The sequence below is a fragment of the Tetrao urogallus genome (genome assembly GCF_951394365.1).
Source record: "Tetrao urogallus genome assembly, chromosome: 1".
Taxonomy (NCBI): Eukaryota; Metazoa; Chordata; class Aves; order Galliformes; family Phasianidae; genus Tetrao; species Tetrao urogallus.
Window position 1 is genome coordinate 21,837,775 of NC_136813.1, and position 22,740 is coordinate 21,860,514.

General features: G+C 39.9%; 1 protein-coding gene across 2 annotated transcripts in view; it reads left to right on the forward strand.

Annotated features, from left to right (window-relative positions):
- Nucleotides 1–6,203, forward strand: part of PDS5B (PDS5 cohesin associated factor B) — a gene marked incomplete at both ends in the record, with an annotated part of 76,484 nt that extends 70,281 nt beyond the window's left edge. For both annotated transcript variants that reach the window (XM_079537827.1, XM_079537828.1), the window contains 4 exons: nt 2,336–2,778; nt 2,872–2,973; nt 5,426–5,567; nt 6,168–6,203. In XM_079537827.1, coding sequence (XP_079393953.1) covers nt 2,336–2,778; nt 2,872–2,973; nt 5,426–5,567; nt 6,168–6,203 — 723 coding nt within the window. The remainder of the gene's footprint in view (nt 1–2,335; nt 2,779–2,871; nt 2,974–5,425; nt 5,568–6,167) is intronic.
- Between the last annotated feature and the right edge of the window lie 16,537 nt (nt 6,204–22,740).

The following is a 22,740-nucleotide window of genomic DNA, read 5'->3' on the forward strand; positions in this document are numbered from 1 at the left end:
TTGCAGGATTTTGAAAGTAGATTGTGCTAAAGTGAGGTTGGTGGCAATTAGTCCACAATTAGTCTGATGTTTGGAATTCGTTGATGAAGTACTCGAAACGTTGGTCAAGTTGATACCTTGCTTGGGCTTCTGTTTCCCAGTATACTGTAGTTTTTTGTATGTGTCTGATGGTTAGTGAAAATATGACTTTGTAAGAATTAATTGGACTAACTTCAGAATGTTCAACTACACAGGAATTCTGGAGGAGCACATTAACCTGTCTGAGATATCAGATTGCCTTCTGAGGTTGTAAAAATTATTTTAGTAAATGGTTTATTTGCTTGTAGCTAGCAAAATGGTAACACATCAATTACAGTGCTGATGTATTACAATGAAGTATTGTAATTCTTACCTTTTTTGGTGTGCCATTATTGATGTGAAGGCATGTTCTTTTCCAGACAACTGTGGTGTTTTTCAAAAGCTATAAGGAATAGCAACTGCTTAGTCATAGGTTATCTTGAACAGGAAAAGGGCATTCTGATTTGACATTGGATTTAGAAATTCAAGTAAGAGTTATCTGAATAGCCATATGGATTTTGTTTTCTCGCACGTAATTTGTACAGCAGTGAAGACGGGAAAAATCAGGAAATTGGATGGTTCTGAATGATAGGTATCACAAGCAGAAGCTATAGCATGATTTTAAATGTCTGTGCATGCTGTGATCTGCCATAGGCTTTAGGGCAGAGTCAGCTAGCTAACTGGTAGTTATAGATCATCTCACAGAATTTCCCTTATTATGTATTAACAGGCTGGATATTCAGTCTCAAGCAACGTTTACACATTATATCAGAATGCAGGAAAAAATGAAGAAAATTATAATTCTATTAACAGTTTGAATAAAAAGAAACTCATATCATTAGTAAACTATTTTTTGTTCCTTAACTTTTGGCTGTCTGTCGTAATTGTAGTAATTTAAGTTATACATGAGACATTATGAATGAGATCAAATCTATTAAAACTTGATATTCTAGAATGTATTAAGGATATGCTGTATCTGATGTCACTGCTACTTTGGTTTTTTTGGACCCTCTGTTCTCCTGTTAGGTCAGTTTGTCACATTTCTCTGAATTGCCTGGGACATAGAAAGCTACTGACTAGTAAAACTATCTTGAACTTTTACTTGTCTTGAAGTGCAGATAACCATCCTATGCTGTAGTATTTTGTAGGGGAAGCAAACAGGCAGCATAAGAAAAAAAATAAAAAAAACAACCCAGCTCTTTAAGCACAACACAATTTTATTTCTTACATTCGACTTTCAGCTTTAAATTTTTCAGACCAGTATTGCCATATATACACATACATTCTGTATGCTCAAAAGTCTAAAATTGGCATAATGTGAATTAATACGTTAATGCTTACATAGAACTTCATTTATTTTAATTACAAAACCATTTTGACAGCTTAATTCAGGTAAGGGAAAGCAAGAAAATAGTTGAAGAAAAAAACTTCAACCTTGGATAAGCAACTTTTTAAACAGCTTGGTTTGGTATGTTGCATCAGATGTAAATCTGAAGGGTCTGACATGCGGTAGTTGAGAGGCTGTGGGTTGAGTTGATAACTGACAAAAATCAATACAGTTCAATATTTCAAGTACTCCTAAGGGCATTTATATCTCATTTTGAATATATAATAAAACTGCTTAAGGTAATAGATTCAGAATTCATTTTTGTTTCTTTGGAGCTAGGCCACACCTCGAGTACTGTGTTCAGTTTTGGGCCCCTCATTACAAAAAAGACATTGAGGCCCTGGAGCTTGTCCAGAGAAGGGCAGCAAAACTGGTGCGGGGTCTGGAGCACAGGGCTTATGAGGAGCAGCTGAAGGAGCTGGGATTGTTCAGTCTGGAGAAGAGGAGGCTCAGGGGAGACCTCATTGCTCTCTGCAACTTCCTGAAGGGAACTCACAGCAGAGTTCAAGCCTCAAAAATGTTGATGAGGCGTTTGACCGTGTCTATCCTATCTTTATATTTTCCTACTAACAAAACTGCAGTCGTGTACATTCAACCCAATCGTGTTTGCCACAGATGAGGAAACAAAATGAGAAAGACCTTATACACTTCTGTGATTTAATTGCTTGTGTTTTAAATTAATCTTTCTTTGTGGCAATTATTGTGTGTGTACATATTTATTTACACTTCTGCAAAGGTTTGGAAATGGACACTGTAGAGATGCTTGGTAGAATTTCATCTAACTTCAAGACTCTTTGTCTTGTTGGGTTAGAGTTCTTCAGCTTCTGTGCATGTACCAGTTTAATACAGTAATTCAGTTTTTTAATTTGAGATTTAATCTTACCTTTTCAGTCAGAACTTGAGAAGCCTAGAGGAAGGAAGAAACCAGCTATCACAGACTCAGAAGAGAAGCTAAGCATAGATGACCTAAATAAACTGGGACAAGAGCAGAAGCTAAGAGGCAGTCAGCGGGGAAGGAAGAGACCTGCAGTTGTTTCAGAGTCTGATGAAACACAATGGCAAGAGGAAAAAAGGCTAAAAGAAGATGTAATAGAAAGTGAGGATGAACAGAACAGTCCGCCAAAGAAAGGGAGAAGAGGACGCCCTCCCAAACCAAATAATGGGGGAACACCAAAGGAAGAGCCAGCAGCAAAGTCATCAAAAAGGAGCAAAAAAAAACAAACGTCAGCAGCAGCAGTAGAGGAGGAGGAAGAGGAAGAAGAAAGGCAGACTGAAAACATTGAACAAAAGCCAAAAGGCAGGCAAAACAGGTCGACAAAAAGAGCGCAGCAGAGGTAAGTCAGTCTTCTTGTAAGTGCATCTCTTTTTGTGTTGTTTGACATCAGTTATAATTTGATACTTTGCAATTTGGGTCTTCCTCAACACAGAGCAGAGCCATCTGAATCTAGTACAGTTGAATCAGCACAGTCTACGCCACAGAACAGACGAGGAAGGTCATCAAAAACACCACCATCACAGCAAAAAAAAGTGTAAGTGGTGAATATTTTCTGAATTTGTGTTTAGTAAATTTAAAAATATTCCTCTGTGCCCCCAAGCAATCATTTGCTGAAAATATTTCAGAGTACAACTTTCAGTTATGAAAATAAATTGCTGTTACTATTTCTAAAAGGTTTTCCCCAGCTACCTCTCCTAGAGCATCTCAAACTAGAGCAAATAGGCCATGAGTAAATTTAATGTGCTCAGGTAGTGTATATGTAGCACTGCTCTTCTAGGAGAAAGGTCAGTAGAACACGTGAGGGCCTTGAGGATAGGGCTTTATAAAGACTGCAAGGAATAAGAAGCCTTACTGTTTGTTTTAGATAGGGAGGAAGAATCAAATTGTTACTACTGTGAAATGATATGGTGAAGAGTATAAATAAATATTTTCTAAATAATAAATATAATAATAAATAAATATACTCTGGTTCTTCTTAAATTAATTTCCATTGACTTTCTAATTTATGGCCTCCTTATTTTAAGGTAATGTATAATAAAATGTTTTATGGTCTACAGAGAACAGTTCTTGAAAATTCTAAGTTGTGTTGAGCTACAAAATAAACTGTGACCAGTTTAATTTTCTTGTGCTTTCTGTAAAAACTACTGGTATCTCTGCCTTTTCTTTAAATGTATGTGCAGTATATGTAAAGCAGAGGTGTACAAGTGGACAGGAAAATAATAACTGGAACATGGAACAAATTTGCAACATACCTTTCCAGAACCTGGTAGTAAATTTCTTAGGGTGCTACTTACATACATCACCATTCTGGCCTTTTTTTGTTATTCTGTTGCCAGTATTGTTTTTCTAGAGTCTGGGCTTCTCCTCTGGCAGGATCCAGATTTGCCTGTCCTATTTGCCTGTCCTCATCAGTCTGTTTTTTCTATACCTGAAATCCTTGTCTGAGCAAGTTTGTATCCTCCATGAAATTCCAATTTCTCACCTAATCTCATGTTCTGGCATTTTGCACTCACAGTATCCTGACTTTTCCAGTATTGTTTTCCTGCCTCTTCACCCATATGTGAGAAGATGGAGCTAGCCTGTGAATAATTCTCCTGCTTCCTTTTTTGATTGTGTTGCTTCTGTCAGTCTTAGAAGGCCTCAATTAAGCTATTGATTTTTCAGAGGTTGCCATGTTGTTTGGTTGGTTCTGAAACTCCCTCTGTACTTTAATTATGTGTAATTTGGTGGTTTTATTCTGAGCTGTGGTTCTTGTGACTGAAAATTCCCTTCATCTATGGTTTGAAGCTGTTGGAGGACAGTTGTTTTGGACCTGTATCGCCCCCAATGAGGACTGGAGTGAATTGTCTATCTGGAATGGAGTTTCTAGTTTAATTTCATCCAAGAAGTCACCTAGTTTGGGTGCATCAAGACTCCTTCACAGACCAAACCATAGAGTAGCAAAAGGCATGAATCAATAATTTAATTGCAAACTATGTGAACTACACAAACCAAAATGGTAATGTGAGTGCAGCCTTTAGTTTTAGATGCATATCCAGGTTTCATTTTCTTGTTTTTAAAGCAGGGAGAGCGTGAGGCCTACCTCTCATTTTTAGCATATGGTTAGGGTTTTTTGGGTGTTGGTTGTTTTTTCTGTTTTTTGGTTTTTTTTTTTTGCTTGTGATTCAGCTCTAATAACTAACAAAATATACAATATTGTTGATTGTTCTTGATTATCCTGATTAGGGTGATAGTATTGCTGATTTATCCCTAGCTCTTAGTATGAGCTAGTTTGGAAGCTTTAGTTCTACTACAGTGTTAACTTCATAAATAACAGTATGTGGGTTCTCCTAGGTCTGTAAAATGATATGCACACAGTTATTAAAATTCTGTGGTGTATAAATCACAGATCACAGAATGGCTCTGGTTGGAAGAGACCTCAAGGATCATGAATCTCCAACCCCCCAGCCATAGGCAGAGCTGCCAACCTCTAGAATTTAATTCTAGACCAGGCTTCTCAGGGCCCCATCCAACCTGGCCTTGAACACTTCCAGGGACAGGGCATCCACAACCTTTCTGGGCAGCCTGTTCAGCACCTCACCACTCTCCTAGTAAAGAATTTCCCACTGGTATCCAAACTAAATCTTCCCTCCTTAACTTAAGACCATTTCTTGGTTTACTGTTGTGTCAGCTTTCCTTGCGCTGTGTCTGGTACTGAAGAGCAATACCTGTACTGTCCATAGATGAAAGACAATGTTCACCATTGTATTCCTGGCATTGTATTCTGAAAGAAGCCGGCTTCCAATTGCTGCTGTTCAGATTCCTATTAATATGTCTACTATTCTTTGTACAGATGAACTAAAAAAGCACACAAGGTAGAAATATGTCATAGATTGAAAACTTAAGGCTGCTGTTCTTATCAAATGAATGTTAGTTCTCTTGCAAAGCTGATGCATCTGCAGACCCATATAGCATGAAACTGATTTTAATTTTTCTTCTGATTTTAGCCGTGCGGGACGTTCCAAACAAGCAGCTAGTAAGGAGAATGAATCCAGTGAAGAGATGGATGTATTTCAGAGTAGTTCACCTGTCAGTGATGATGTTCCCCAGGAAGAAGTAATGGAAGAAGAGGAAGTTTCCACAATCAATGTAAGAAATGCCTTCTGTTTTGCGTGCTTTTTTTTTTTTTTTGAGTCTGTAGGATTGTCTTTGTATTGATGTGTTTGAAGACTGACTTTTCCTGTTCCCATGGCTTAACCTTCCTTCTTTAAAGAGAACAAGGTGGTGGTGGTCAAATGTCAGTGTTGTGTAGCAGCACTGCAATGTAGTTTCATAGGGAATTTGCATTTCTCGGACAGAAAATGTCAGTTTTTCTTAAGAGTCATAAGTTTACTATCCTGCATAGCTTTTGTTATCTATCTGATCTGCACACATCTTCGTGGGGATTTCCAGGTAATTCATACCTTTTCTTGTCAGCTAGATTATAATACTGAGTAATGTGACTGGCTTATTTCTTTTAATATTTGAAGAATTCAGGGTTGGTAACGTAAATAAAATTATGTTGTCATTGATCAAGGCTTGTACTTAGGATAAAAGGAGTGATGAACGATACTGTAGTCAGTTTCTTATGCAGTATTGTGAGAGAAAGCATTTTCTAAATGCATTTCCATTATAGACTGTATTTATTCTTGATTTTTTCAGAACTTAGTATTTCTGTGCAAATATTTAAAATACTTTTTCCCCAAACAGGTGCGTCGCAGAACTTCCAAAAGGGAAAGGCGATGAGTGAGCATGTAGTTGTCAGCCTTCCAGGTGAAAGCTTTGAAGAATGCTTTTAATATAAAGCTTGAGACTGAACAAAGCTGTTAGTGCACAAATGGGGTTGCTAAAAAAAAAAAAGACAAAACCTATTTTACTCTTACTGCCCCTGCATTTGCAGTCCCTAGGTCACAAGCTTTAGCCACACACACGTTGATATCATTAACTGTGGATTTTTGTGAAGTGTAATGTGCGCTGGCTTTGTAGACATATGAACTAAAGAAGAAAACTGTAAATAGTTTTTTTAATGTTTCTGACTTCTAAAGTGCTTGTATAGCTTTTATCTGCAGCTTTAAACTGACAGTGCCCCACTGTTTATTGGATCTATTGATTTAAGAATGATCTCAAGCAATATCTGTCAGTGTTCGTATTTGTACTCTTGTTGACATTTAACTGTGAAAAAAAATCAGTTGAACAAATAGTGCTACTTTCTTTTGCCACTATTTGTTGAGAAGAAATGCAATGATGTTTGTTTGCTTTGTGAATCTGACCTAGTGTTTACCTGTAGGCACCTACCTACCATCAGAGGTGCTAAATTACTTTCTTTTACAGTTGAACAATGTTGGATAGAATAACACAAGAGATGCAAATTGTGAAAGTTGTTTGACTTGTTTTACACCTCAGTATTGATTCCAGACTTTTCTGGACTTCTAGTGGCATTGAAAAAATTCAAAAAAGATTTAAAATATTATAATTTTAAAAGTGTGTTATTAAATAATGTACTGAAACCCTACCCATTTTATCTTCCCCGTCAGTTTTTATTAATCTACTGTATCAATAAAATTCTGTAACTGAGTTTTTAAGTCTAGTATGTTAATGTGTATAGATATTTCCTTCTGAACATGATGTTCACAAAGAGCAAATTATTACTACATTATAATATGAAATCTGATATATAAACATTAGTGAAAATACAGTTCTTATTACAATGTAAAGTTAATCACAAAGAAAATTTTATTGATGCAGTGTGTCTTTATAAAGCTGTTCTTGAGAGCCAAGTGTTTTGTATTTTATAGTGAAGTTGCATGTTTATGAAAAATGTGCTGAAAATGGGATGTAATGTTTTTTTTTGGAAACTCGTATCTAGCAGTAGTATATGGTAGGTTGCCTCATGAGAGAGCCTTCTGTTGAGAGTTTATTGTACTTTTTTCTTTTTTCTGTGAGCCAAATTTTTTTGGTATGAAGAGCTACATTTCTGTTGAATGACTGCAGTCAAGCTGTTGGTGATTGCAGTCAAGGTATTCAAGATTTGAATGAAGCTCCGTTTTTATTTTATGCTACAGTAGAGAAGTTGTATTTGTATTTTTAGGTACAAGCCAGGGAGAAAAACAAGAAATCAAAACAAAATTCCTAAGTCAACACCCTGTGTGCAGTTCTACAGTTTACAAACTGTGTCTTTGAAAACCAAAATGTATAGGTTATTATACCTTGCTTTGCCAAGCACGTATTATAATTTCATGTGCTGTTCTCTCTCTGGTTCCCTACAGTTGGCAACATGTGAAAAAAATCAATTTCTAACTTCAGAAAATTGATCTCATTGAGTAATGGAGCATTTTCATATAATCCATCAAGAAATACATGGTAGTCGCAAGGTGACCTGTAAATGTTTGTGGGATGAATAATAATACTGAAACATGGATTTACCGATTTGTGAACTTAGAATGTTGCTAGTAAAGAAACCTTTAGACTTTTTTTCATTATGTATTTTTTGTTACTGATGGAAAAAGGTGCTTTTAAACTAGATTGTTCTGCCTGTGCTTAATTTTACTCTCCCCCCGCCCCAGTATTCAGCTTTTCAACATTTACACCTGTTGGTATGGAGAAATGCTGCCTAAAATGGTAACTAGGTTTGGTTTGAGTTGACTTCAAAATAGTGGCACAACTGAACTGGCTTACTTAGGATTCAGCAGTGCAAATGCAAGTTGTTTGTTGTGGTTTTTTTCCCCTTTAAAATGATTGAAAGCTAGCTTTATATTTTCCTCTTTGACAGAATTGCACTGAAAACATTTATGGAAGATGTATCTTTGAGTCCATTTTATACAAAAATATGAAAAATTGATGTTGAAACTGCTGCAGACTCTTGAGGCTTTATGTGCATAAACATGGTTAGGTTAAACTTCATCAAATATTGATGCACATTACTGATCATAATGCTTAATGTAAATTTAACTTTAGTTTTGCAATTTAAATGTTGATTTCTTGGGTTATAATGTGTCATTCATTATTTCTTGAGAAATAGGCACTGCAAATATTTCATTCTTATCTTCAAGCCTCTTTTAAGTTTATTTTCATCTCATAAAGAAAATGAATATTTTATGTACTAACATTTTGAGATCTGCGTACAGTAGCTACAGTAGAGTATAATTATATATAATAAGATAAATTGCTAACATTCAGTTAGCATGCTCTTCTACAGTGATAATGTTAAATTTATAAAATGTACTGTATTAGATTAAAAGATCAAGTTGAACTCACTTATAACAAGTTCCAGTATGAAATGTTTATGAGATTGCAGAAGTATCCTGCTGTACTTCGCAGCAGATTACGCTTCTTTTGTGTCACATTTCTTTTTCATGCTGCAGTGCAACAGGAAACTTTCTGTGATCTGTAGTTCATATGTAAAAAGCAAACAGTGACTGTAATCTTGATACTAGTGTTTAAGAATAATTTGCTATGATTTCAGAAGCATGGAGTTTTTTTACTTTTTATGAGCTCAGATTATTAATATTTAGCACTAGCTAATCCACTAATAGGAAGGAAATATATGAAATTGCTTGAAAGTTGTAGTGTAAATACACCTCTTCCACCTAGGGTACTCTAGATTCCTACATGAATTATATTTGACTCTGACAATTGACTTTATTTTCTGGCAAAATTGAGCCGTTTTTCAAATATTTTCATGTTTGCTGTTTTGACATTTCAATCTATGTGAACAAAAACAGAATTAACAAAAAAGCATTCATATTAAAGACACTTCCACTGAATATGCATATGTTCAATTTGTGAGTTACGTGCGAAAATTTAGACTTGAAGATTAAATAATACTTCATTCTGACATAGCATTTGTCATTTGGTGTTCTCAAGAAAACCCACTTCATGTACCGGAGTGAGTGCAATTGTATTGCTATTATATTTCTCACGTGTAGGTTTTGTCACATCATCAAAGTCTACTTTTATGAATGCATACAGTATGCCTTGCATCCTGCAAGTTTAAATCCCTGTGTTTGTGGGGTTATTTTATCCTGTGCAAAAAAACTACATGTGTATGTTTGAATGTTCTTACACTTCTATATACAGGACATGTGATGGTAAGGGAGCATATGCGTATACACATGTACCCCAGGTATACAAAAGTTGGAGTTTATATACTGAATTTTTAAGAAACCTATCTGTTTAATAGTATATATATGTATTTTGTAGAGATTGATACATCTCTACCTCACCAAGGTAGGTACAGTATGTATTATATAAAGAATTTTTAAAAGAAAAACATTTGGATGTATTTCATGCTTACAAGCCAGCATGTCCACAGACAGGTGATGAAGACAAGTGCGATGGCCATCCCACTATAGACTGATGGCTCTTTGCTTTTACAGTAACGGGGACCAAAATGATCAAAATGTACCTAACCAAGATCTTTTGTCCAGACCTCCAGAAGGAGGAGCAGAAGAACCTGACTGGATTTCTGTTTCCTGCTGTGCTTATGGGTTGGCACTCTAGTCTTTGCATCTTTGTTGGATGTTGCCTTCACAAGAAGATGCTTACTAATTTAGATGCAATTTCTGAATGCCGGCAGAAGTGACTTCAAATATATAGATAAATAACTTCCTCTGTTGAGAGGTTTTGCTGACGTATTTAGGACACCCACCTCGTTGTGTACATTACAGCATCTGGAACTCTGTTGCTAGTGGAAAATTAAGAGCCAGTTGTTGGTAATGGGGAATAGAAATACTGGGGTGAAAAATAAACAATTTGCTTTGAACTTCTTGAAATTCTGCTGTCTAAAAAATCCAATCTCTGCACAGAGTTTGCCAAGTGCCATTATGTTTGTATTGGCAGGATAAACATAAAATAAACATCATACAGCGTATGTATGGAGTATCTAAAAGTTTCACACTTGCATTTTTTCCAGTGCCTCACTACAGACATGATCTGGTTTTCAGCAACACATTCATTTCTGTAATGATAATGTGTATTCTTTACAGATAGCAGCTTCATATCTACGCATGAAGGAAGGAAGGCCTCTCAAGTGCTCGTTTCCAGTCCCACAGATGGGTATTTCAGTGCTCATGTGATAAGTTTGGAATTAGTTTTAACATAGACAGTTTCTTTGGAGGATGGCTGCCGTCTCACGCAGTGATTTATTTGCCTAGCTGTGCTTCTGATGCCCTGCATACACAGAAACAAAGGAACGTGGTATTTTGAAAATTAAAGCAGTATTATTGAATACATTTCCTGCTTACTCAGCAGTAATTTTATTGAAAATAAACGAACTGTTTGCATATCACAACTCTGTTACATATTTCTGAACAGATCCAGAGAGCTGAAGGTTAAAGATTTTGTTACGGTTCTGTAAGACTCAGTATTGTTGAATTTTCTTTGGATATTTTCTTTGGATAGGAGACAATTGCTCAAATTACGACACATACTGAAAAGGTGAACTTGGTAACAGTCTTATTAGTAGTAATTTCTGTTATAACACGAAGGAATGTGTTAGTATGAAACATTCTTCCAATAAGACCCTTTTCTTTAAACATTGAAAAGAGTGAATGCCAAACTGCTTTCTCCTAAAGTCATGACAATTGAAGTACTCTGATGGGGAGCAGCTTTGGGTTGTTTTTTTTTATATTTGACATATATTTCAAGCTTACAGGTTTCTGTGCTTTCGGTAGTGCATTTATATTCAGCACAATTCTTGTAAACTGAAGATATTTTGAAGAAGAGTTTTTAATCCATACTTAATAATAAAAAAAAAAAAATCAAGGTGTTAATTTTAAATAGTGAGTTTTATTTTTTTTATAGCCATATCTACAGATGTAATAATGTATTACATGAATCTGATGTACCCTAACATTCCTCTGGAGCCTTTGGCCTACCATGTACTGAAAGGTACTGAAAACTGCCCTTGTATTTTCCTGGAAAGGCAGTTGCTGTTGTACTTCTCTAAACATTACTTCAGAAAGTAAGAGCTGGGAGAATTATGATTGTTTAGTTTACCTTCTGTTTATCTGCTGCTATATTCTATATGACTTGAATGAAAAACAATGGTGTGTGGAGGTGTGCTGAGTGAAAAATAGGATGTTAGAAATGAATTACTAATTTGGCACAGAGATGAGTAAAGGGTAGGGAATCAGCAGATGATATTGAATAGCTACTTTCCGATCACATCAGGTGAGCAGTGGTAGGAGTCTTGTATTCAAAATGAAATCCTCCATGAGGGAAAGTAAGTTGGTGGCTTTTTTTTTTTAATTTTTGTTGTGTTGGATTTTTTGTTTGCTTGTTTAACAGTTCTGCTCTCTTAAAAAAATAAATAAGAGAAGATATGTTGCTTTCTTTGGTTTGGAGGAAGAGGTTGCAGTGCTGAAACGCACATAAAGGAATTGAGGTTAGTGCCCAAGTAGTGGAAAGTGGGGCTGATAGCTGCTAGAGACCAAATTTCATAGAAGGGATTCTAACCTGTGTAGATACCAGTGTAAGGTAACGTATCATCCATCTGAATGCAGCACTGAAAAGTAAGATGGGTCAAGACAAGCAGTGCAGAAACAGGAACTCTTATGAGCTGCCTAATAGTGCACCTGTAAACACTTCAACTGCCGATAGCAATAATCAGTAATGGTGTTCCACACACTGCCTCTCACTAAATCTTTTAACTTGAGCTGTTCTCTCCACAGCTTTACGTGAAACCTCAATGACCCAATCTTCTGTAGTGGTTTCATCTTAGCAGCTTCCTCACATTTACCTCATGTACATAATGCCTTCTCCTAGGAGATGTCATAGCCCGCCATTGCTACTTCAGTGGTCCCCAACAAGCTGGGGGTCTGGAGCTGTATTTCTTCTTTGAGGTATCATCTGGCTCACTGGCTGTGAATCAGCTGCAGATGTCATGCTGCTTGCTTCACAGACATCAAATTGTGAAACAAAAGCAGCCATCAGACTACTACCCAACTGCATCATACTCTGGAAAATGTGCACGCAAGTTCTGTAGCTCTGGTGAAGCAAGCTGCACTCGGGGTAATCATTCTTATGAGCTGTGAAATTGTTTTCCAGTATCTGACCAGCATTATCCAAAGGAAGGTCAGGTAAGGGCTATGTAAGTAGCTAAGTTGGGCTTACATTCTGTTTTGTATGAGGACTGCTCAAAAAAGAATGCCTCCTATTTCATTATGTTGGGCCATGATTGCAGAGCAGGGTGTTGGTGGTATGGCAGTAGAGGTTGAACCTTCCCACCAGTATTCCATTACGTGTTGTTGCTGAGTGACAGAGGGCAGTATAGGGGCAGTCTGGCAGAATGCTGTCTTAACACGGAAGTACATGTGAAGCAAAGGTGTGGCACTGAGTTCCTCCGTGCAGGAAAAATGAACCCACTGCCATTCATCAACACTTGTTGAATAGGTAATGGAGTACAAACAGTGGATGTGCCCAAAGTGAGGCAGTGGGTGGTGCATTTCAGAATTGGTTACAATGATGTGAAAGACAAGCCATGTTCTGGATGGCCATACAGACTTTTATGAGTGCAGCTCTTGTTCATTGCCATCCAAAATGCATAGCTAATGGTGGTGACTGTGTTGGAAAACAGTATTTTGTAGCTGAGAACTTGCTCTGCCAAATAGCATAGAATATATGTATTACTGCTGCATATCAGAGTCTTCATCACAGAAAAATCTTGTATGTTGTACAACCTCAAATGTCTGTTCTCAGTGTAAGCCATCTCTTGGAGTACTAGCTGAGGCCTTCCTCAGACAACTCAGACAAGCCTTATGTTCTGAGGCTGTGGTTCTTGGGGAGAACTTAATGCACCAGATACCATTTCCAGCCTCACTTATTTTGTGATTCTGTATTACGTACTGCCCTCTAGCAAACATGATGAACACACTGTTCCTGGGAGAGAATTCCTTATGGAGTTGGGTGTTTGCTGCAGTTGGAGACATTTGGATGACTTTGTCTTGTTGCACAGGGACCAAGGAGTATAGGCATCTCAAGTTTAGCCACGACTCATCTACCATATACTGTCAAAGAAAAAGATATTGGTAGGTTTTGGTTACTGCGTTGTATAATCTTTGTTTTCTACCATGGGAAGACTAAGTTTTAGCTTTTGCATTTCGAAATAGGCTACCTTCTCTTCAGAAGTCTTGTTCTCCCTCTAAATTGGCCAAATCAGTAGGTAATGGCCAATCAAAAATATATCAAGAAAATTCCCTCGCTATGGGAGAAATTTGGAGAAGCTTAGCTCTTCCAGCAGGGAAGAGTCCCTCCGCCTTGCTCGAGGAAAATGTTAAATGGCAAAAAGTGCAATGGAGAGAGGTCATTTTTCACAGCTTTGTTTCCTTTTAAGTTTGCTGCTCTTTTTTCACTTCAGACAGCTGAGATCTTTTGCTTAGGATCATGAACACCATGAGACCAGGGCATCTGCACTGACTAGAGCTGTAACAGAAGTAAGTGAGCTACCACTTAATTCTCCAAACACAAGAAATAATTTCTCCAACAAAAACTGTATCCCACTCCAGACTTCACTCTGTGCTCTTGATAGGCACCATCAACTTATTTAATAAACCAAAATTCTTTTGCAGTTCTATACCTTGTGCTCCTCTGTGCTCCTGCCTTTTTGTTGCAAGTTGTGTGGTCCTTTGTAGTCCTGATTTTTCTTCTTTTAAGTAAACACATTTTCAAATGGTCTTCACAAAGAAGTCTGTGCAAATTAGTTTATGGATGACTGAATGTGACCAATAGTGAAAATGCAGCCAAATCTCATAGAATCATTAAGCTTGGAAAAGACCTCTAAGATCTCCTGGTCCAGCCATCAGCCCATCTGCACCATGCCCACTAATCCACGTCCACCAGTGCCACAACTCCATGTTTCTTGAACACCTTCCAGGAATGGTGACTCAACCACCCTGCTGCTGTAAACAATACCTCGATGTATCTGTGATCCTGTTCGGTCAGATCTCATGCCATTTTATTTTGTTTTATTTTTTTCTTGGTTACATTAGTAAAGATGTGCAAACCAAGCTCTGGGAGACTTGAGAGCTTCATGCTGAAATCAGTAGCTGAGAGGACACCATGATGGCTTAAAATATGCTGGTAGTCTCTGAAGTTTAATTGAATCTTCACTCTGGGATTCCCCGTGGCTTAGGGTGAAAAATCCAACTTACGGTGACTGAGTCAGGAGATTCCCACTCGTGGCTGCCGTTCTGGCTTACAGGCAGGAGGTCACAGCCTTCTCTTAAGATAAGGAGAGGTGTAAGAGGACGTGTGTCTGCACTTTGCCCCTTGCTCATGTCAGCAGCAGCTCATGGCCCTTGGGTTGGGTACTGGGCTGTGAGTGTGAGAACAGCTGTGTCCCAGCTCCTCTCGGAAGAAGAAAACCTGCTGGCAGGGTTTGACCTGCAGACCCCAGTTGGGCTCTTCTGTGCTACCCCATGCAGTAACTACATGGAAAATTATACACTGTACAAGATTTATATTTTTTCATTAGTGTGGTTTGATGTGGGGTGTGTGGGTATAAGTGATCACATTCTGAAAGTAGTTCCTGCCACTGTTTTGAATGTCAGTATCTATAAATCGAAGCTTGATAACATGTGTTAGGTTTGGCACTGTTTCTGAAGTGTTGCTTTGGATTACTGTTGATGTTGTATGTGTATTGAGTAGTTGGTTTTTTTTCTTTGATCTAGGAAATTAATGTTGTCATTAAGAGAAACAAATAGGCTGTTTGACAAGCGTAAGGCTGACTTATCAGTGCAGCTAGTGGGCGTTAACATGAGCTGCTTTATCCCCTGTGATTTTAAACCAGTTGAAATTGCTGATAAGGGCTTTTGAGTTGGGAGAATAATGAGCAAGATTGTGCCTCAGTTTTTCATGCAGGTGTTCTCTATTAACTATGCATTATGGATCCCAAGAAATAATTTAGAAGCACAGTATGTGAACAAGACAGCAGTGCTCAATCATCTGATTTCAAATTTGATCTCAGTAGAGTTGGTTAAAAACTTTGGTACTTCCATGAAAAAATAAATGTGGAGGCTATAGAAACTGTATGGAAGAAAAAACAAGCAAACAAACAAAAAAAGGAAATATAGGGCAAGGTAAGGTATATAAAGGAGCTTTAAGTAGATAAGCAGTGAGGTGATGAATCTGAATGGTACTAGGTAGGATAATTGCCCAGGGAGGTGTGGAAGGGAGCTGCAGGGAGTGTACATTCCTGGGTATTCCTGGAAGAAGTTGATGAGAGATGAAGAATTACACAGAATAATTTAAATATTGGTTTATGCACTGGGTAATTTCCTGATGACTTAGTGGAAGTTGCTTTTTACCCACATTTTAGTTGAATCTGTGTGCACTGTTATTCTGAAGAAAGATTATTTTCTCAAAGACAGTGTTTACAGTTTGCAAGATGATCAAACAGATGGTTTAAATTTGTTCTGATGCTCTGTGTTTTTTCACAGTCCCTTTGTAAGTTAAATAAACTTGCAAATGATCTGTCTAGAACTGTGTCATTTCCCAGACAAGATAGTTTATTGAGGACATGCCTGGCTTCTCTCTCCAAAGAGAATAATCCTCGTCTTCAGTAAATAGCAATGGCTGTGATTCCTTGCCCTTCCAGGGCTTTTCTTTTTCTCTCTACTCTCCAAGGTGAGACTACGACCTCGCTTCTTCCTACTGTAGCTTCTGAAAGCAGTCCCTCATTGTCCCTTGTCCACAGACATTATCCATGTCCTTTTCTCTTCCTGTTGGCCACACCAATAGTATTGATGCTGGCATGTCAAGAGGGAGAAGCGAAAAAGCAGGGCAGCATGAAAAAGGTGCCAGAAGTGATATTCCCAGTGTGCTGCTGTTCAGAAGCGCAGGCACTTCCTTTTAGCATCCCTCCAAGTGTTCAAATCTCTTTTCCCTTGCTGACAAAGCACCTACTCTATAGCCTACAAAAGCCACATAGGTATTTTTTTTTTTCTTTTTAAAGAAATGAACTTGTAACTGTTTGTCCTAGTTGATGTGAGTTTCACAACTAGCTCAAGTTTGCTCAGACTGGCTTGTTTCAGTCCTCTGTAACTGGGTCTGTAATCCCCAGTCAGCCTCTTGCACAGTAAATGCAGTTAACAAAGATATTTTAGTGTGCCCATGGAAGCCCAGATTAAGCAGTTCCAGAAAATTTAATTGTGCGTGACAGTAGCACTTTTCTGTATTATTATTATGGAACAGGACTGCAAAATCTACTCTTCATTGCTTTGTGCATTCTGCAGCTTTTATAGTTTAGTGAGTCCATGATCACAAAGTCTTGTGCAACACATTGCTAGAGCCTGGCCAAAGCCTCTCCTGCTTTCCTGAGGGCTACTGCCTGCTGGAGCTGTCTGATCTAGGTGGGCATGCATCTTGTACGCATCCCCTGGGTTATAACTTGCCAGATCTCTGAACTGGTATGTGTGCTGTATTTTTCATCTAAAAAATTAAATCATGTGTTTTCTATAATTTCCCGGTCTTTAGGCCGGTGTTCCATCACTCTCTGGGATGCTCATTGGAGGTTTATTATTTACACTTCCACGCTCCAAGGTGGCTACCGACTGCAGTGCAACAACATCCAAATGCTGTTATAAAAGTTTCTGGTGAAATCTAATGCAAAAGGGAGGGCAAAAGAATATGGGGAAAGTTGATGGATGTGTCTTTAGGATGAGGCTTCCTGGAGTTGGGTTCCTTGAGCGCTCATAAGCGATCAAGGGATTTTTGTAAGTCCCTGATTACATTAAGCAAACAGTCTACTTAGGAATGCAAATGGAGGATTTTAATGAAACACTGACAGAGCTCTCAGAAGCGGGCACTTGCAGGTAGGCATTTTGGAGATGGCAGCATAATGCCAGTCTGCAGCAGGCTTGTATGGAAGGTTTGTGAGGAGCTGGAAAAGTGTTTTTGGAGGGGTGAGAAGGTAAAAGAGGGTCAGGTAAGGCAGGTGGAGGGCTTGGCCTCCATGTCAGAGCTGAGGGTCTTGAGAAGGAAGAAAAAAAAACCAAAACAGGTACAGGAGTAAACCGGGACCTGATGGTACGGACAGGCACCTCAGTGCCTCAAAGGTGCTTTTTAAGTAAAACTCTTAGGAATGCCTGAATTAAAGCTGATTCCTGTAACTGTTAGTGCTGTGTTTTCACAAAATCACAGAATGGCCAGGGTTGGAAGGGACCTCAAGGATCATGAATCTCCAACCCCCCTGCTACAGGCAGGGCCACCAACCTCCACGTTTAATGCTAAACCAGGCTGCCCAGGGCCCCATCCAACGTGGCCTCAAACACCTCCAGGGAATGGGCATCCACAACCTCTCTGGGCTGCCTGTTCAGCACCTCACCACTCTCTGGGTAAAGAATTCCCCCATTTTGTGTTGCTGTTTTTAGCAGTCACTGACTGCAGCGAGCATCACTGCTTCTTAGTGAAACAGGAAGGTGCTGGCAGGAGTCAGAAGAGCTGCGTGCTGCTACATTCATCACACTGCGCGTCCTGGGACCGCCGGCCTGGGGCCAGGTCTCCATGGTTCGCCCGCTTCTCAGCGCGGGGAACCACTCAGGACATCCGCGGCGGCCGGGGCCAAGCGAAGGGCGGGCAGCAGAGGCCGTGCCCGCTCCCTGAGGGCGGCAGAGAAGAGCGCGGGAAGACGGGAGAGCTGCGGGGCTGAGAGCGGGAGGCGGCGGCCGGCAGGTGGCGCCGCAGTCCCCGTGCGGGGCGGGGAGGAGAGAGGGGAGGGGAGGGAAGAGCCCTTCCCCTGAGGTGATAACGGTCGCCTGAAGGGGCGGCGAAACGGCTGAGAGCGGCTGCAGCCGTGGGGTGCTGAAACGAGTGTGTGCTGATCACAAGCACGCGATTGACCGTGTAAAACAAGTAAAATAGCAGAAGCTTAAGGCTTTTCTGGTGAACTGCTTCTGGTTTCTCTTCAGGGTGGAAGCCTTTTTCCTTGCTTTTCCTCTAGTTTACTGACTTTTCTATATTCTTCTCTCTAATCGCATGGGGAAAATGTCAGCAGCTTAGTGGCTTTTCAGAGGGCCACTTCTTACCCTGGAAAGAAGGCATATTAAGGAAATAACACCTGTTAAGTACAGCAGTTCTCTAGAAAATTGAATGAGAAACTGAAGTTCAGAAACAGATCTTGTAAGCAGCTGGAACAGATCTTGGAAGGAAGTCATAGAATCACAGAATGGCCTGGGCTGAAAAGGACCACAATGATCATCCAGTTCCAACCCCCTGCTGTGTGCAGGGTGACCAACCAGCAGACCAGGCTGCCCAGAGCCACATCCAGCCTGGCCTTGAATGCCTCCAGGGATGGGGCATCCACAGCCTCCTTGGGCAACCTGTTCCAGTGCGTCACCACCCTCTGGGTGAAAGCTGTGAGATTCAAAACCTGGTTGAAACATTTGATTCAGTTTTATGTCATAGGAATATATAAATTTACCTTAGTAGGGCAATGACCTTCCTATTGCATAAGCAGTCATTGCATCAGTCAGTGGAGTCTGCTGTTGGTGTTATGTTTAATGATGTTAAGTTACTGAGATAGCAATGCAGTGCCATAAAAATGGTCCAACAACTAAGGAAGGAAACAGGTGCAATATTTACAGAGGAAAAACTCAGAAATGATGAAAGACGCAGAAGTACGCATCAAAAACTAATATAATATCAGGAAGCTAGTTATATGAATTCGTCCTTTCAATCTCAGGTCTCCTAACTGTAAAGCAGCTAAAGACGGAGCCAGAGGGGAAGGTCTGTGTGGGTCGCTATTGCTGATTCCAGCAGGATTGTCCACTGACAGTCCTGTGTGGCTGTGATGAAGCTCAGGTTGATGCTGGTCTCTTCTGAAGAGAGCAATGCTGTTTTCTGTGATGGTAGCACAGCATTCAAGACTGGCCACCCCCTCTTAGTAGAGGTGGCTGTAGGAGGTCTCCATGCTGTGGTGATCCTTTCTGGCTGTTCAAATTTGTACAGTGATGTAGTAAAGACAAGGGCTCTGCTGTTCCTCTGGGAGGCCCAGGATGCACCAGAAAAAAACAGAAAAACAGGTCTTCCACATGAATCTGCTCAAACCCGCTCTCACCCCCAAGTGAAATGTGCGGTTCTGGAAGCATTGTGCTCCTGTGACTGGGAGGTTTCCTGCCCCCCAGGATGAGTGTAGGAAGCAAGGTATGCCCCATATTTCCATGCAAAGGAGCAAAATCAGCCCCCTCCCCCCAGAGCAATGAGGATGGAGCAATTTTTTGATGTGTTTGCGTCAGTTGTGCAGTGGGCATAGATGACTTCTCTGCTGTTATTATCCAGAATTAAGAAACCTGCTGAATGCTTTTTGTATTCTTTAAACACTCTCCTGTAGAGGGAATATCAAGGAGAGATAGAAGAGCTAATTACCCTACTTCCTTGCTGCCCGATTTCCTCTCTGATTAAACAGGGCTGACACATGCTTTGCATGGAGATTAAAGCTATTTTGTCATGGCAAATGATAATTAGGCTGACCACCTCGTTCTGCGGAGGCTCCAATGAGCTCAGTGAATCTTTGATTTGACATGCATGGCAGAACCCAAATGTTGGTCGTTTTATATTTCTTAGCTGTCAGAAGCAGTTTTGAGAGGCAAAATTTCTAAATCAGTTCTACTTTTCTGGTCTGTTTTCACCCAGGAATCTAAGGAAACAGAAAGCCTGGTCTAGTGGTTGGCGACCCTACATATAGCAGGGAAACTGGAAACATTGTGGTCCTTTTCAACCCAGGCCATTCTATGATTCTATGAGTAATAAACTCTGTAGAGGAAGTTAGCTTTCCTGAAGCAGTACCACACTGAAGAAAAAAAGAAATTCTTGTTATGATGGCAGGTTGTACTGAAATGGACCTGCACCCAGGCCACACGTGTGGTGTTGGGCTCCATTCGTCACTCCATCATCTCTGTGATGGTTTGGGGCCGACTTCCAGCACTGTGACAGGCTTTCTGTGAAGGACCTCTCAGGTTCTGGTCTCCAGTCAGGCTGTGACCCATCTCTTAGATTAAGTTTAGTTTGCCTCTCTGTATGATGGGTACCATAGCAGAACTGTGGAGTGCAGCACACCTCAGAGAGTCTTGCAGAGGCAGGATAGCTCACCTCTTTTGGGCTAGTGCCAGCTTTCCTCCTTTTACTTTCTTAGAAGCGTGTGTGTAGAGACAAGCTGACTTGGTCTCTGCATTTCAGATGAATGTTTAGAACGAGAACACCAGCACCTGCTCTGTCTTACTTTTCAAAAGCTTCCTGGACTTTCCTGATCTCTAGCATTTGGACTCCATCACCGATTGACTGTTAGCAAAGATGCCTGCACTGTATACAAAGCTTTGAGAAGAAAGATGAGAGGACCTGCAAAACTCACAGCACTTGCAAACTGTGAGTGCCTTCTTCACGTTTTCAAAGTTTCAAAGCCCAGGTCTGGGCTCCAGGGTGTCAGCACTGTCTCATCACTGCCAAATACAGAGAGCATAGAGCTTCTGTGTTCAGTGTGCTACTACTCAAGAGGTAGCAGCATTTCTTTTGGTTGTTCCACTGTTCTAGTGACACCTGTGTGCTTTGCCTCTCTGACTTCCTATGCTCTTTTCAGAGCTGCTGCTTTCTAGCAGCAATCCCTCTGTTGCACAGTAAGAGTGTCTCTGTTGGTCCCAGATATGTGGCCTTGTGTTTGCATGTACTGGTTCTCAATCAAAGTGGAGCTGCTTCTGTCAGCCTCTGGCTTTGAGCAAGATGAGAGTGGTGGATGTGCCTATCCTCCACTGATTTTAAAAAAACAACAAACAAAAGACAGAGCATTAAACTAGATTGCAGTGTCTCCTGAGCTATCTGGGAGCAAAGTCTGCTTTAATAATTTGAATCTGACTCCTATGGGAGCTAATAAAGTGAACAGTTTGAAGTGCTCGTTTGCAAATCTGTCTTCTCAATTTAAAAAAAAAAAAAAAAGGAGGCATGAAAAGAAGTATGGGAAATACTTTAGGCTTTTCTGCAGAAAGACAAGGAGTACAATCTGCCTCATGTTTTTCCTTCTGATCGAGTTGTTCTGTTCAAGATGTGACATGGAGCCAACTTGGAGTGAAGAGGCTTCGTTTCTCAGAGGTGAGAAGATCTGAACAGAGAAGACCATGAAAAAGGGCAAGGTACCAAGTGTGACATACTGAGTATCAGATAAAACCTAGGCTCCCCTGCCTTCTGTGTGCTCAGCTTTCTGCTTGTGCTGAAGTGAAGTGGGATAGTGTTGAAACAAAGAGATGCGTTGTCCCTTTAAACCTCAAATCTTGCACAAGGGAGACTGAGCACTGCTCCTCAGCCGGCCGGCTGTGCTCCTCAGAACACCAGGGTTCAGTGCTCGAGTCTAAGCTGGAGGTGCCCAGTGTTCTGGTAAGATCAGCCCTTGTTCCCATGAGGAGCACAGTTCTGTGCTGTTTTATTAAGGGGATAATGAGAACCACAAGATTTGGTCGTTGTTGTAATGTTACTGGTTTACCAAGTGCAAGGGTGGAAAAAAAGCAATAGGGATGTGTTGATGGCAAGAAACGGTTTGAGCAGCAGCTGTGACCTCCCAAGCTAACTGAGAGAGTTTGCAGGGGCACAAAAGTACTCCCATTAGACCAAGCTGTTCTTCAGACTGAAGAGCTGTTTACTTGCTCTACTGATCGCCTCTGGCCAATTTAATCTTGAGAGTATGCCTGCCTTGTTCTCTGCTTTGATCTCTTTCCTTCTGAGGGAAAACACAAAGATGTTATTAAGATAAATTAGTAAAGACAACTCAGGAACTGGGTGGGAAATGCTGATCATCATCTCTCTTGGAGATAAAGTAATCCCCATGCTCAATCAATTCAGGGTATGGAGCAGTCCTGAACAACTGCTTTGAAACATGGGAAAAACAATGGTGCTTTAGGAATTGATTGTATTTGGCCTAATTACAGAAGACCTTTGCATGGGAGTATTTAGAAATTAATTAGAGATAGTGCTAGAAATGAGCAGAACAGGTAAGTGCGAGCTGAATAACCTTTAAGCTGCAACATTAAATCTCTCTGTGCAGGCCTGGTTTTATTCACTGTTGTAAGCAAAGGAGTGTAAGAGCTCTGCAGAAAAATGCTGTATAAAGTTTAGTGAAGAAAAACAGCATTTGTCTGTGAGAATGGCCCTCAGGAATGATTTGTTTTTGAACAAAAATGAATGAAAGGTGCAGGGCTTTTTTTTTTTTTTTTTTTTTTTTTTTTTTGCACATGCAGCCCCATTTGGGAGCACATAGGTTAAGATGGCAAACTTGAGCCACTGAAGATCATAAATATCTTAGATATAA